The sequence below is a fragment of the Delphinus delphis genome, chromosome 18 (assembly GCF_949987515.2).
Source record: "Delphinus delphis chromosome 18, mDelDel1.2, whole genome shotgun sequence".
Classification (NCBI taxonomy): Eukaryota; Metazoa; Chordata; class Mammalia; order Artiodactyla; family Delphinidae; genus Delphinus; species Delphinus delphis.
Genome location: NC_082700.1, coordinates 21428651 through 21442472, shown reverse-complemented (window position 1 = coordinate 21442472; position 13822 = coordinate 21428651). Strand labels below are relative to the sequence as shown.

The following is a 13822-nucleotide window of genomic DNA, read 5'->3' as shown; positions in this document are numbered from 1 at the left end:
CCAGCACGCCTAGAGCCTGTGCTCCGCAACAAGAAGCCACTGTAATGAGAAGCCCGCGCACTGCAAAGAAGAGTAGTCCCTGCTCACCGCAACTAGAGAAAGCCCACATGCAGCAACGAAGACCAACGCAGCCAAAAATAAAATTAATTAATTAATTTTAAAAAAAGTTCCCTGTAGAGACGTGAGGTATAAATGTATAAAAAATGCATATAAGTGTCAGGAAAGTACTATTATATAACTGCTAGCTGTTATATTGAATAATTTCTTTTATTTCAGCAGATCCTTCATCATATTGGTCAGTTATAATCTTATACATAATAAATACATGTAAAATATATAAAAATATAAAATACGACTTTTGAATCATCTTAAGCTCAGTAGTGTCTCTAAATAATATCATGTCAGGTGGCGCCCTGGTAGTGCAGTGGTAGAGAGTCCACCTGCTGATGCAGGGCACATGGGTTCGTGCCCTGGTCCGGGAAGATCCCACATGCCGCAGAGTGGCTGGGCCCGTGAGCCATGGCCACTGAGCCTGTGCGTCCGGAGCCTGTGCTCCGCAATGGGAGAGGCCACAGCAGTGAGAGGCCCGCGTACCACACACACACACACACACACACACACACACACAAATAATAATAATATCATGTCAGAATGTTATGCTCCTCCAAGAAGCCTCTTTTGGTAGCCTTTCTCATCTCTGAACTTTTATTGGACTTATCTGGGAACATAAGTTAGCACTTCATTATTGTTAAGTTATATGACCAGTTTTAGTTTTGTGTCATCAACTCGACTGACTTTAAACACTGAGAGCTAAAATCATTTCTTACATATCTTAGTACCTCTTTAGTGCAAAACATATAATGAGAGCTTGCTACTTAATTAGCAATTATTACAGACAAAGTATATATAGAAGCCGTATATCACTTTATGTTTAAAAAGATTTGTTAGCATCTAAAACATAGTCTAATAGTGTCTTATTTTGTTTTAGGTTCCTAAATATTTGTCACAGCAATGGACTAAAGCCCCTGGAAGAGGTGAAGTTGGGAAACTGCGGATTGCCAAGTAAGTTATTTATGAATTTTTGACATTTTATAAAACTTTTTTGAATTTTTTTGTACAAGTGCTTTTAAATGTAATTAGAATTGTTTTGCAAACAGAGAATTTACCTGAAAAATAAGAAGTAATGAGCATGCCAAGGCTTGTCAAGAGATGATTAGGTGCCCTGTAAGGATTAGTGTGTACACACACACACACACACACACACACACACACACACACATTCCTCTAATGAAAGGTGTAAATATCAAGTAAAATGTATTGGTAAAGCCTATTGGCAGTGAAGTAGCGGAGTATGTAGTTCCCTCATCCATCTCTCCGCTCTGCATCTTTGAGGAGGTATGCTTGGGCATAACTGGATGCACCAAGTTAAGGGCTTCAGGAGAAGGATTTTGCCATTGTGCCGCCACACCTATTTATAGAGGCTTTGGAAGAGGGTAGGGAACACCTAGTAAACAATCTAAGAGTATTGTTTCCTGGTTGAGAAAATAACCTTGTTTGAAAAGGAAGCCTCCATAGCTCAGCTGGTGTCAGCCATAGGCCTTGTGTTCCCCTCTTACTGTCCATTCGTTCTTAATCCGGCTCTAATCAGATTTCCATGCCCACTACTCCATTCAAATGGCTCTTGTATACCACCAATATCCACCTCTTAATCACTGAGTTTTTGTTTCATAACAAACCACCCCAAAGTTTAGTGGCTTAGAACAAAACCATTTTATTAGCTTATAATTCTATGGGGCCGTTCTAGACAGTTCTGGTTAAGGCTGACCTGGCTGGTCTTCCTGGCTATAGAATGGCCTCATTTATGTGTCCAGTGGTTGGCTTGCTGTCAGCTGGGGCAGTTGCCACGTGTTTTTCATCTCCAGCGTGCTTCTTCACATGGTGGTGAAAGAGTTCCTAGTAGCAAGAGAGAGGGAAGCCCCACTACACAAGTGCTTTGCAAGCTGTGCTTGCATCATGTTTGCCAAATGTAAATGTAACTTGCAGTAGACTCTACCTCTTGATGGGATTTGAGGCAAATAATTTGTAGTCCTAAAGTTTTTTTTTTTTTTTACAATCTACCACATCCACATTCTTTTTTTTTTAAGTTTTTAAAAAATTTTATTTTATTTTATTTTTGGCTGTGTTGAGTCTTCGTTGCTGTGCGCGGGCTTTCTCTAGTTGTGGAGAGCAGGGGCTACTCTTCGCTGTGATGCGCAGGCTTCTCATTGCATTGGCTTCTCTTGCTGTGGAGCACGGGCTCTAGGCGCGCGGGCTTCAGTAGTTGTGGCACGTGGGCTCAGTAGTTGTGGCACTTGGACTCTAGAGCGCAGACTCCGTAGTTGTGGCACACGGGCTTAGTTGCTCTGCGGCATGTGGGACCTTCCCAGACCAGGGCTCAAACCCGTGTCCCCTGCGTTGGCAGGCGGATTCTTAACCCCTGCATCACCAGGGAAGCCCCTACCACATCCACATTGTTAAATCTAAGAGTCAACTAGCAGCTCTTCTCAATTGACCTTCAACAGAATTTGACATAGTTGATCACTTCTACCCTCAAACCCTTTTTTTTCACCTCACTTCTGAGACATCACTCTCTTGCTGGCTCCTTCTCATCTTCTCAATTTCTAAATGTCATTTGGACACCCTCTGGGTTTTGTTCTTTGGAGGAGCAATCCTGTGTTCTTGGATGATGTCATGTCTTTAAAGTAAGAAGCTTTGATACTTTCATGGTTTATGCCCTAAATATCAATATTTTTGTTCTTTATCTTACTTGCATTTGTTTCAGACAGATCTTTTAATTCTTCCTTTTGTTTTCACAAGGTATTTATTGGAAATGGGCATGCTTTTATATCCAAAGTTCTAATGTTAGGTAGAGAGAAGTAACATCTTCTTTTCTTAAGAAACAGCTACACGTTTCATAGCAGAACTGGGCTTAAATTCAGTCCTTTGAGTGGTAAGAAAACTCCGACAGATTCCAGTGCCAGCTCTGTCACTTACTATCAGTGAGACTTTGGACAGATACTCAGTCTTCTGAGTTTAGATTCGCTACCTTTCCCTACCATGAATATTGCATTCCTGAAAACCTCTGTGTGAAGAAAATACCTAGTTGAGGAATGTAAAATCTTTTGGTGTGGGGAGGAGGGAGCTGGTATGGGAAACAGAGTTAAAGGAGCCAAGCTCTAGGGAAACCTATGTAAGCGCTAAGTGCTGCTTTCATCCCTAAGGTAAATATTAAAGATAGCATGCTAAATAAACAGTAGTGGGTGTGCTGTGATCACCTTTTCTTGATCACTCTTTGTTTGGAAGAAAATTTCAAGCTTGTCCTTAGTTTAAAGCAGATGTTTTATATAGTTACATCTAATATGCATAGGGAGGCCGTATCCCTAGGTCGTGACCAGTTTACATGTTTTACAGCACTGGTTTACATATTTTTCCTGTGTAATTATTAATAGTGTCCCCTCTTTCACTCTCCAGAGTGTCCTGGTTTTGGCAATAAACTGTATGTTTGCCCTTAATATTAACAGATGTGTGTATGTGTATTTTATATGTAAATAAAAAATCTAGCAGATTTTCTACCTAACATGAAATATAATCTTGCCGTGTAGAACTAGATGCTTTTAATGGTGGGAACAGATTTTTAGTAGTTGGTATCCTAAGATTGCTATGGAAATGCTTGAAAACAGCTTGTTCTAGAGTAGGTCTACTGGCTATCTTATTTATGTTTCTAATTTACTTAGTTTTCATTCTTCTTACTGATTACTAGATTCACTATTAAACAAGTGTAGGATGAGCAAGGAGTGGCTTAGCAGTGCCTGTGACTAAGTTATCAATACTTTAATTTCAGCTAAATATAACTCATCAAGGTTTTGTGGCTATAAACAGAAGCCTCCATTGATAGATGATTGTTGTTGAGAATGAAGTGGGATGATAACCCCACTCTTCTTTGCCAGTGAGCTTCCAGAGCAAACACTGTGTTCAGTTTTTAGTGCTGCACTTAGAGACATGGACAAATAAGTTCATTCAGTGGAGTGAGACGAGGACAATGAGAAAACTAAAATCAATTTCCTGTGAGGAACGTTTGAAGGCACGATGGCTGTTTAATAAGAGAAGACTTAGGGCAAACCAGTGAAACTGTCTTCAAGTATTTTTAAAGACTAGAAGATGTATGATCAATTTTTTTTTTTTTTTTTTTTGGTGGTACGCGGACCTCTCACTGTTGTGGCCTCTTCCGTTGCGGAGCACAGGCTCCGGACGCGCAGGCTCAGCGGCCATGGCTCACGGGCCCAGCCACTCCGCGGCACGTGGGATCTTCCCGGACCGGGGCACGAACCCGTGTCCCCTGCATCGGCAGGCGGACTCTCAACCACTGCGCCACCAGGGAAGCCCTATGATCAACTATTGATCCTTAGAGGCAGATTAACCATTTGGTGGGTTATCTGTGTGGTTGAAAAAATGTATATTTGGGTAAAAAATGAAAAATACCTAAGGTTTTAAAAAGGCAGTGTGGTATACCGATAATGAGTATGGACTCAGGAGTCAGTCAGCTCTGGGCTTTATCCGGGCCTTGTCATTTACCAGCTGTGTGACTTTGGGGAAGTTGCTTATGACCCTCTCTGTTTCCTCATCTGTGAAAAGGAGATGGTATTAATACCTCACAGGCTAAGTGCATGTAAAATACTCCGTAAGTGTTCACCTGCTGTCATGCCCCACACCCCACAGAGCACAGGCAGTAGACCCTGCATCATGTCTGGCGCCTCCCCTCCCTGTCAGCTCTTCCAGAGTTAAGCAGCAACACCAGCTTGCTGTGCAGTAGGCCAGAAGCTAGGGAGAAATACATGGTGTGGACGCTGATTCCAGCAGAGACAGGCACTGTGGAGTAAAGGAATCAAGAGAGGCAGAGGGGAGGGGAACACATGCTGCTGGGAATGCAGCTCTTCCCAAATTTGGTTCTTTCAATACCTGAAAAAAGGAGAGTCCAGAATAAGATGAGAGTAACAGCTTCTCTTAACAGTTGGTAACATTTGGGCCATTTTCGTCAAGCAATTCATGCCATGTCCCTAAATCACTGTACTTGGACTATTCTTATACCTTTGGACATCTGATGTGTACTGTATTTTAATTGGTTTATAGTTTTGCTTTAGTTTGTTTAATTTTAAAACCAGCCTTTCTACATTACCATCCTGCCTCAGCAAACTTCAGTTTTCAAAATGTTTGATATATGTCCTATTTTACTCACAGTCATACAGTTTGTACTAATACAGCTTCTTTCAGAGACGTTTAATTTCTTGTTTTATTTCTAAACACACTTAACTTCCAAGGTCATATCGGGGCCCACTAATAATAGAAAATATGCAAATAAAAACATCAATGAGATAATTTTTTGTTATAAAAATTGACTAAGTTTAGAACAGTGTTATGCTGTTGATAGGAGTTTAAATCAGTACAAACTTTCTGAAGGGCAGTGTGGCAAAACATATATGTATATCAATGCACATATATATATACACACATGTACGTATATAATACACACACATAGGCACAGATACACATTGCTGGTCAAAACAAAGTGGAATAATAATCCTACTGTTTCCTCTGCCGGTTAGTTCACAGTGCAAGCATTATGTTCAGTTCTTGGTGCTGCCCTTACAGAAAGACACTGAGAGACTCAATTTATCATCATTTATTCTGATGTTCAAATTGTCCAAAGTTTAGCCAATGGAAGCTCCTTCTAGCTGGCACTCATGATCTTTGTTTTCTTTATTGTGGTAAAGAATATATATAAAATTTACCACCTTAACCATTTTTAAGTGTACAGTTCAATAGTGTAAGTCCCATAGACTTTGGGCATGTCTTCATCATTCTTTGAGTACTTACTTTTTGTTAAGGAAAGATGTTTTAGACTCATCTTGTACATTTCTGTCTGAGCCCTAGAGGCAGTCATTTCTCCGAAGAGGCTTGGTTTCCTCTAGAGGAAAATGGGATTTGGAAACTAAGCTCCGGATACCACAGGTGCTCATGGCTGCTCCCAGGCCCTCTAAGTGGCTTATGTACACACACATACCTCTAGGTCTGCATTTATTTTTATATTTACATGTGTTGAAGATCATGAATTTATACCAATACCCAGCTCCAGTTCAGCACTACAGGGTGTGTTCTAGTTTCCTCCCTTTTCATATTCGTACCTCTTTTCTGAAAGTGAGGAACCTGGTTCCTGTTATTCTTAATATATTCACTTATTTGTTCAGGCCTTTGTTCTTTCTTGTTCAGAGTCCCCCACTTCTCCCCGCATTGGTGATTGCCCTCCTCACCCTCCTTGCGCTATAGCAACCCTTGTTAGGCTGTTGTTAACCCTTGCTGCCCTCCACAGGGATGCTCTCCTCAGCCCTTCTAGGCTTCCACCCCCTGTTGTGAGGCTGCCCTCTCCTCAGAGGCATGCCTCCTTACCCTGCTGGGGCTCCAATAGCCTGTTTCAGTCTGTCCTTCCATGTGGATGCCCTCGGCTCACTAGGCTCTGACCCATTTCTTGTTGAGCTGTTCCGTAATGGGGTGCCCTCCTTTACCCCATGGGCTCTGGCACCTTGCCCCGGCCTGCCCTCTCTACCCCAGGCGCTTCCTTTCCACTTGGGCTATGACTGCTCTGCTCAACCCACTCTGCAGATGCCTACCTTGCTTGGCCTCCCCTATTGGTTTTTGAGCTATATTGTTCAAGAAGGGGACATATGAATAGGAATTCAAAATGAAACAAAACAAAACCCACAAAAAATCCTGTGGGAGCACAGGGTTATTATTATTTGGTTGGTTTTCTTATCCTGAAGAAGCAGGTGATTTATTGGTTATCAGTGATTAGTGAAAAGTCTGGCCCCATTGGTATCAAATCTAAGATGTATTTTAAGAGTGTAAGAGAAAGGAAAGACATTAATTTTTTTAAAAAAGGCAAGAGGAACGAGGTTGGAGTCTAAAGAAGTATCTGTGGAGTATTGAGAAACAGACTCAGAGTAACGAGAAACATTATGAGACTTTCGGTGAAAGGGTGGGCCAGGTGTTTACTTCATCCATTTCTGAAGCCATTACTGTGTTTTACAATAGTGGATGTTTATAACTTTGACCACAGATCATCATGGGAAGGGTATATTTTAGTTGTAATGTAGAATGACAAAAGGTCATGTATACTTCATACATTCATATACCAAGACAAAGCAATACATAATCCTTTTAAAATAAATTTTAAGTTTTCAAGGCTTAATATTTATTCTAGAAAATTAACTCATCCAGAGTTGATCAATCTCTTATCATTCCAACTAAGGTGCTATTATAATATATACAGTTGTCCCTTGAACAATAAGAGTTTGAACTGCACAGGTCCACTGATTACATGGGGTTTTTTCAGTCAATATATGCTACAGTTCCACACGTTTGCTGTTGGTTGAATCCATGGACATGGAACCATGAACATAGAGGGTGTCGTCTGCCCTAACCCCTGCCTTGTTCAAGGGTCAACTGTATATGAAAAGGAAGTTGACCTCCCCTCCTGTGTTCCCTAATTGCATCTGGGTGATTTCTGGTCACTGACGGGAAATGGCAGCATGATCTTTAATCCATCCTTTTTCCTTTGCTGCCCACTTTCAGTCATTTCTTCTTCTATCAGTGGTTTTTTTTTTTTTACTTCTGTATTGGAGTATAATTGCTTTACAATGGTGTGTTAGTTTCTGCTTTATAGCAAAGTGAATCAGTTATCCATATACATATGTTCCCATATCTCTTCCCTCTTGCGTCTCCCTCCCTCCCACCCTAGGTATCCCACCCCTTTAGGTGGTCACAAAGCACCGAGCTGATCTCCCTGCGCTATGCGGCTGCTTCCCACTAGCTATCTACCTTACTTTTGGTAGTGTATATATGTCCATGCCTCTCTCTCACTTTGTCACAGCTTACCCTTCCCCCTCCCCATATCCTCAAGTCCATTCTCTAGTAGGTCTGTGTCTTTATTCCTGTCTTACCCCTAGGTTCTTCATGACATTTTTTTTTCTTAAATTCCATATATATGTGTTAGCATACGGTATTTGTCTTTCTCTTTCTGACTTACTTCACTCTGTATGACAGACTCTAGGTCTATCCACCTCATTACAAAAAGCTCAATTTCGTTTCTTTTTATGGCTGAGTCATATTCCATTGTATATATGTGCCACATCTTCTTTATCCATTCATCCGATGATGGGCACGTAGGTTGTTTCCATCTCTGGGCTATTGTAAATAGAGCTGCAATGAACATTTTGGTACATGACTCTTTTTGAATTATGGTTTTCTCAGGGTATATGCCCAGTAGTGGGATTGCTGGGTCATATGGTAATTCTATTTGTAGTTTTTTTAAGGAACCTCCATACTGTTCTCCATAGTGGCTGTACCAATTCATATTCCCACCAGCAGTGCAAGAGTGTTCCCTTTTCTCCACACCCTCTCCAGCATTTATTGTTTCTAGATTTTTTGATGATGGCCACACTCCTCCTTGAATTCTACAGCTGTCTGGTTCAGGCCTTCATTACTTTTTATATGCGTTTCTGCGTTAACCTCAGTTCAATTCAGTAAACATTACGTGAGTGCCTTCTGTGTCTTTCCCTTTGCTTTGCCTACAGTGCCTCTCTCTTAGGGTAGCTAAATTCAGTTCCTCTACAAGGAAAGTTCTGGAGAGATAGGGAAGGGACTGCAGTGAATTCAGTGCCTGACTGTCTGCATGTTGAGGGGATTGTTGTCATGCTGAATTGGGAGCACATTGTTGCCAGATCTTCCAGTCTTGTAAGAGAAGCTGGAAATTCATTATTTTTATGTGAAATCTTAAACTTTTTTCACCTCTCTTCTAGGTACTTCCCCAACAAAAAGAAGATTGACATTGTATTTTAATGTATGAAAGACTGGGAATTCCTACAGTAAACAGATCTCTGTAAGAATCTGGAGTCCTTAGTCTGGCCTAAAAGGCTCTTTACCGCTTGACTCCAACCTACCGTTCACTGATGTTAGAAGGACTATGCTGGATACTTTCTCATTTCTGGTGTTTAGTTGGATTCTTCTCTTAGCCTGGAATGGCCACTTGTTGTTGATCTCATCCCCCACTCAGTTCATCTTTTCCTAGCTTTCATATCTGCATTTCCATGACAGTTTGTTATACCTCTGTCTTGAAGTTATTGTCCTGTTTGTAGTTGTTCATGGATTGGAGCTGTTTTTCTTTTCATTAGACTGGGACCTTCTTGAGGATAAAGACCTATACTCATACTATACCATGCACTTGCCACAGTGCCTAGTGGATGTATAGCAGACACTTAATGACAGTGAATGACTGAACCACTGAAGGAAGACAGGTTGGAACTCAGCCGGGTGTTATGGAGAACTAGTAGTTTTCTAACTGGTCTTCATATCCATTCTATGTATATTTTCTGATGTCAGTTTCTTGGAACATGTCTTTGTACTTGTTATACTTTGGTTCGAACAATGCTTGTAGCTCTCCATTGCCAAAAGAGTGAAGTCCATGCTCTGTGCTGTGATATTCAAGATCTTATATGGTCTGGCCCCATTTCTCCTTTATAGTTCATCTCCTACTATTCTTTACTTTGTACTTTCCCTCCCAGCCAAATCTGATCACATTTTCCTGGCTTTGCTTAGCAATTTACTTTGCTTTTTTTTTTTGGCCCTGTCACGAAGCATGCAGGATCTTAGTTCCCACGACCTGGGATCAAACCTGCGTCCCCTACAGTGGAAGTGCAGAGTCTTAACCACTCGACCGCCAGGAAAGTCCCACTTATCTATTTACTTTTTTTTTTTTAACATCTTTATTGGAGTATAATTGCTTTACAATGGTGTGTTAGTTTCTGCTTTATAACAAAGTGAATCAGTTATACATATACATATGTTCCCATATCTCTTCCCTTTTGCGTCTCCCTCCCTCCCACCCTAGGTATCCCACCCCTTTAGGTGGTCACAAAGCACCGAGCTGATCTCCCTGTGCTATGCGGCTGCTTCCCACTAGCTATCTGTTTTACGTTTGATACTATAGCTCAAAAGCTGCCTCTTGTTGAGCCAGTCCTTAACTCTTAAAATGGAAGAAGTGGTGTACGCCTACCTAATCCTAGCACACTGTGGCTCTCTTAATTAAAATTAAAATTTATCTCACTTTATAGTTATGGATTTAGCTTTTTTTTTTTTTTTTTTGCGGTATGCGGGCCTCTCACTGTTGTGGCCTCTCCTGTTGTGGAGCACAGGCTCTGTGGTCATGGCTCATGGGCCCAGCCGCTCCGCGGCGTGTGGGGTCTTCCCGGACCAGGGCGCGAACCCGTGTCTCCTGCATTGGCAGGCGGACTCTCAACCACTGCGCCACCAGGGAAGCCCCTGGATTTAGCTTTTATATCTTCTGCTGGCTGGGGATAGGGGCCTTCCACTCAGTACTTTGCAGGTATTTAATACATGATTTTTTTTAATTAGGCTATTATTAGGGTGTACATTGATCCCATATTTATTAAAAAAAAGAAAAAGAAAAATTAAAAAATGTAATTCAAATAAAAATCGTATGGAAGGATATTTACTGGGGATAGCAGTAGATGTTAACAGTAGAATCTTGGCTAATTTAAAACTTTTGGCTTGTCTGTAATAAAATTATTTCTACATGGGCATATATTATTTTTATAGCAGAGAAAATTGCTTATAATTTAAAAATAATTTTTGATCTTTAAGATTTTGTTAGGTAAGTGAAACTTCTTCAGCTAGACAAAATAAATAGTAAAATTTGTTGAAGTTCTATATATCTGGTATTAAATATGCCATTCACATGCTGCTGAATGCTAAAAATACTCAGAGGGCTACTCTGGTGGCGCAGTGGTTAAGAATCCACCTGTGAATGCAGGGGACACGGGTTCGAGCCCTGGTCCAGGAAGATCCCACATGCCGTGGAGCAGCTAAGCCCGTGCGCCACAACTCCTGAGCCTGTGCTCTAGAGCCCACAAGCCACAACTACTAAGCTCGTGTGCCACAACTACTGAAGCCAGCATGCCTAGAGCCGTGCTCCACAGCAAGAGAAGCCACCGCAATGAGAAGCCCACACACCGCAACGAAGAGTAGCCCCCGCTCGCCGCAACTAGAGAAAGCCCGCATGCAGCAACGAAGACCCAACGCAGCCAAAAATAATAAATAAATAATAAATTAAAATACTCAGAAATTAAAATAAGAATTGTAATAAGATCATTATTTGGATAAAATATTATTAGGTCAGGTTGTAATAGTGTTAAGAAACACAAACTCATAATATCTAAAATACTCATGTGGGATTAATGTGTATTTGTTTTTCCTATAGGATTACAAATAGAATAGTTTAGGAGAGCCAAGGATAAATATTAGTTAATCTCTGTAAATGTAATATTTTTATGTAAATATGAAGTAGCATTATTTCTTTTAGTTCTTAGCTTACATTTGAAAAAAATATGAAATTAAATAAGTGAAAATTTTTTCTTTCCTCTCTTTCAGAAATCAAGGAAGGACCGAGGTAAGATTATTTCTATGGAAATTTTATTTAAAACATTAGATTATTTTACTATGCATTAGTAATAGTAAAGAGAGGGTAGTGTTTGCATTCTGGAGAACTCCACATCAAGCTGGTGGCTGGTCAGGAACACATACTAGTATAAATGCCTCTCTTGTGTGAATGAATAGGCTCCTTTCTAGTTGTTCATGCTTAGCATTTTTCTCCTTTGACCTAAATATCCCCTCTCTGGTACTATGAAAGTTAGTATTGTTTCAGTAATACTTTAAACATTATTTCAGGTTGGCAAATGCATTTGATTTGGATTTTTGAAGCCTTTAGATTTTGACCCATTAAGTCCAGGACATAATTTGCAGTACCTTTCGCATAGTAGAGAGACATTTAATAATACTTCATAATCTTTCTACGTGGTTAAGAGATCAGTGTGTTAAGTTTATAAATCCCTTTGATGTAAAATTCGGGGAGATATGGTAAAAATCATTTTGAAAGAACACCTACTGTGTCTTTTTATTCTAAACCTCAATATTGAGTTATCCTTACGAATATTTAGTTGTATTTGTTGAAATATTCAAAAGTAAAACAGCACCGTGTACTCATACAGTTACTGGATCTAAAAAGAAAGACATCCTCTGCTTATGGGAGTGTTTAAGCTTCCTGAGTAAATAGCTCACTTCCCCCTGCTTCAAGTACAGTCGCTTTCTTAATACTTTTAAAATGTTCGGTCATTCAGCGAACAGTGTTTTCCTTCTGTGTGCCAGGCATTTTGCTAGGAGATGGATGGATGAATGGATGAATGGATGGATAGATCTGTCTGTCTGTCTGTCTATCTATCTGTCAGTCTATCCATCCATCCATCCACCTAATACTTATCTAATTTATTTAGGGGTATAAATATAACAAGACATGGTTTCTTCCTTGACCTCAGACACCTTAGGAAAAAAATTTATTTCTATTTTGTAAATAGAAGTTTTTCCAGCCATAGACCAGAGAAAACATTTGAAAGCTGTCTATATAATGGTAGATTAGCCCCATTATTCTGAGAAAAGGGGATAGATTCTCCTATTAGGACTAATTATTAAAAATTTTTTGATAAAGTTTTTAAAAAATGCTTAATAAAATGACTGGAAAAGATTCACATTAAAAAAGTATTTGATTTATAGTTAGAATTTCTGTACAGATACTTTGAATATAGAAATCTATTGTAATAAGCTCTGGTTAATGTGTCTCCTAGGTGTCATTTACTTTGAATGAGGATCTTGCAAACATTCATGATATTGGCGGGAAACCAGCTTCAGTCAGTGCTCCTAGAGAACATCCATTTGTCTTGCAAAGTGTTGGAGGACAGACATTAACGGTGTTTACTGAGAGCTCATCAGGTAAGTGGGAAGAGAATTATTTAAATGCAATTCCTGTACATGTTGTGTAGATTTTCTCTCTCAGCGCATACTCTAAGGTCATTACCAGGGCTGTTCCACCTGTTGTTCTTTCTACCTCTTATTCATATCATACTACTTCTCTGCGCTAAGTACTTTCCTGTGACTGATGAAATTTTGGCTGTTACTGGAAGGGTTTAATTTCCATTTGGGGCATGAAGAAATAGAACAAAGCAGATGGAAGAGTGTGGTGCATCAAGCTGTCTTCTAGGATGTTGAGGAAACAGTATTATGAGTTTTGCCAAGATAAGGTCATCCTTGCCTGTTTTGGTAAATTAATATTCAGTAACTATAAGTTGTGTTTTAAAAAGTACTGCTGAATATTAGGGAATATTTAGTCAAACTAGAGGGAATATTTTGGCTCTTGCATGCTTTCTATACTTTTTAATGCATAGGAATTAATTTCTTTTCATTGGTATCAACTTCTAAGAAAACTGTGTATAGTTTTTACTTTTGTGTGTTTGCTCTCAGATGTTTTAACAGTTCAGTAAATCAGAGCAGGTGTTTCAGTTTGTGAATTAAATATAAAGGGAACTTTTTTTGTGGCATATGTAAGAGTATATGTTTATTTTCATTGTTTCTTGGTTTTAAGCTTCACTGAATTTAGCATATTAGTAGTAAAGCAGCAGGCCACCTCACTTTAACAGAACTAATTTCTCTTACCTGATTCAGAAAGTTTATTGGTTGTTTAAAAGAAAAACATCCATGGTTTTGTTGTATTTTCATTAAACATTACAAAGAAAGCTGTAAGATTGAGGACACGGGGAGGGGGAAGGGTAAACTGGGACGAAGTGAGAGAGTGGCATGGACTTATATATACTACCAAATGTAAAACAGA

At 39.8% G+C, this 13822-nt stretch overlaps 1 protein-coding gene across 1 annotated transcript in view; it reads left to right on the top strand.

Moving 5' to 3' along the window:
* The window catches only part of GTF2F2 (general transcription factor IIF subunit 2), a 152262-nt gene that overhangs the window by 13677 nt on the left and 124763 nt on the right, over positions 1 to 13822 (top strand). The window contains exons 2-4 of the mRNA XM_059995476.1: positions 989 to 1062; positions 11536 to 11554; positions 12783 to 12927. Coding sequence (XP_059851459.1) covers positions 989 to 1062; positions 11536 to 11554; positions 12783 to 12927 — 238 coding nt within the window. The remainder of the gene's footprint in view (positions 1 to 988; positions 1063 to 11535; positions 11555 to 12782; positions 12928 to 13822) is intronic.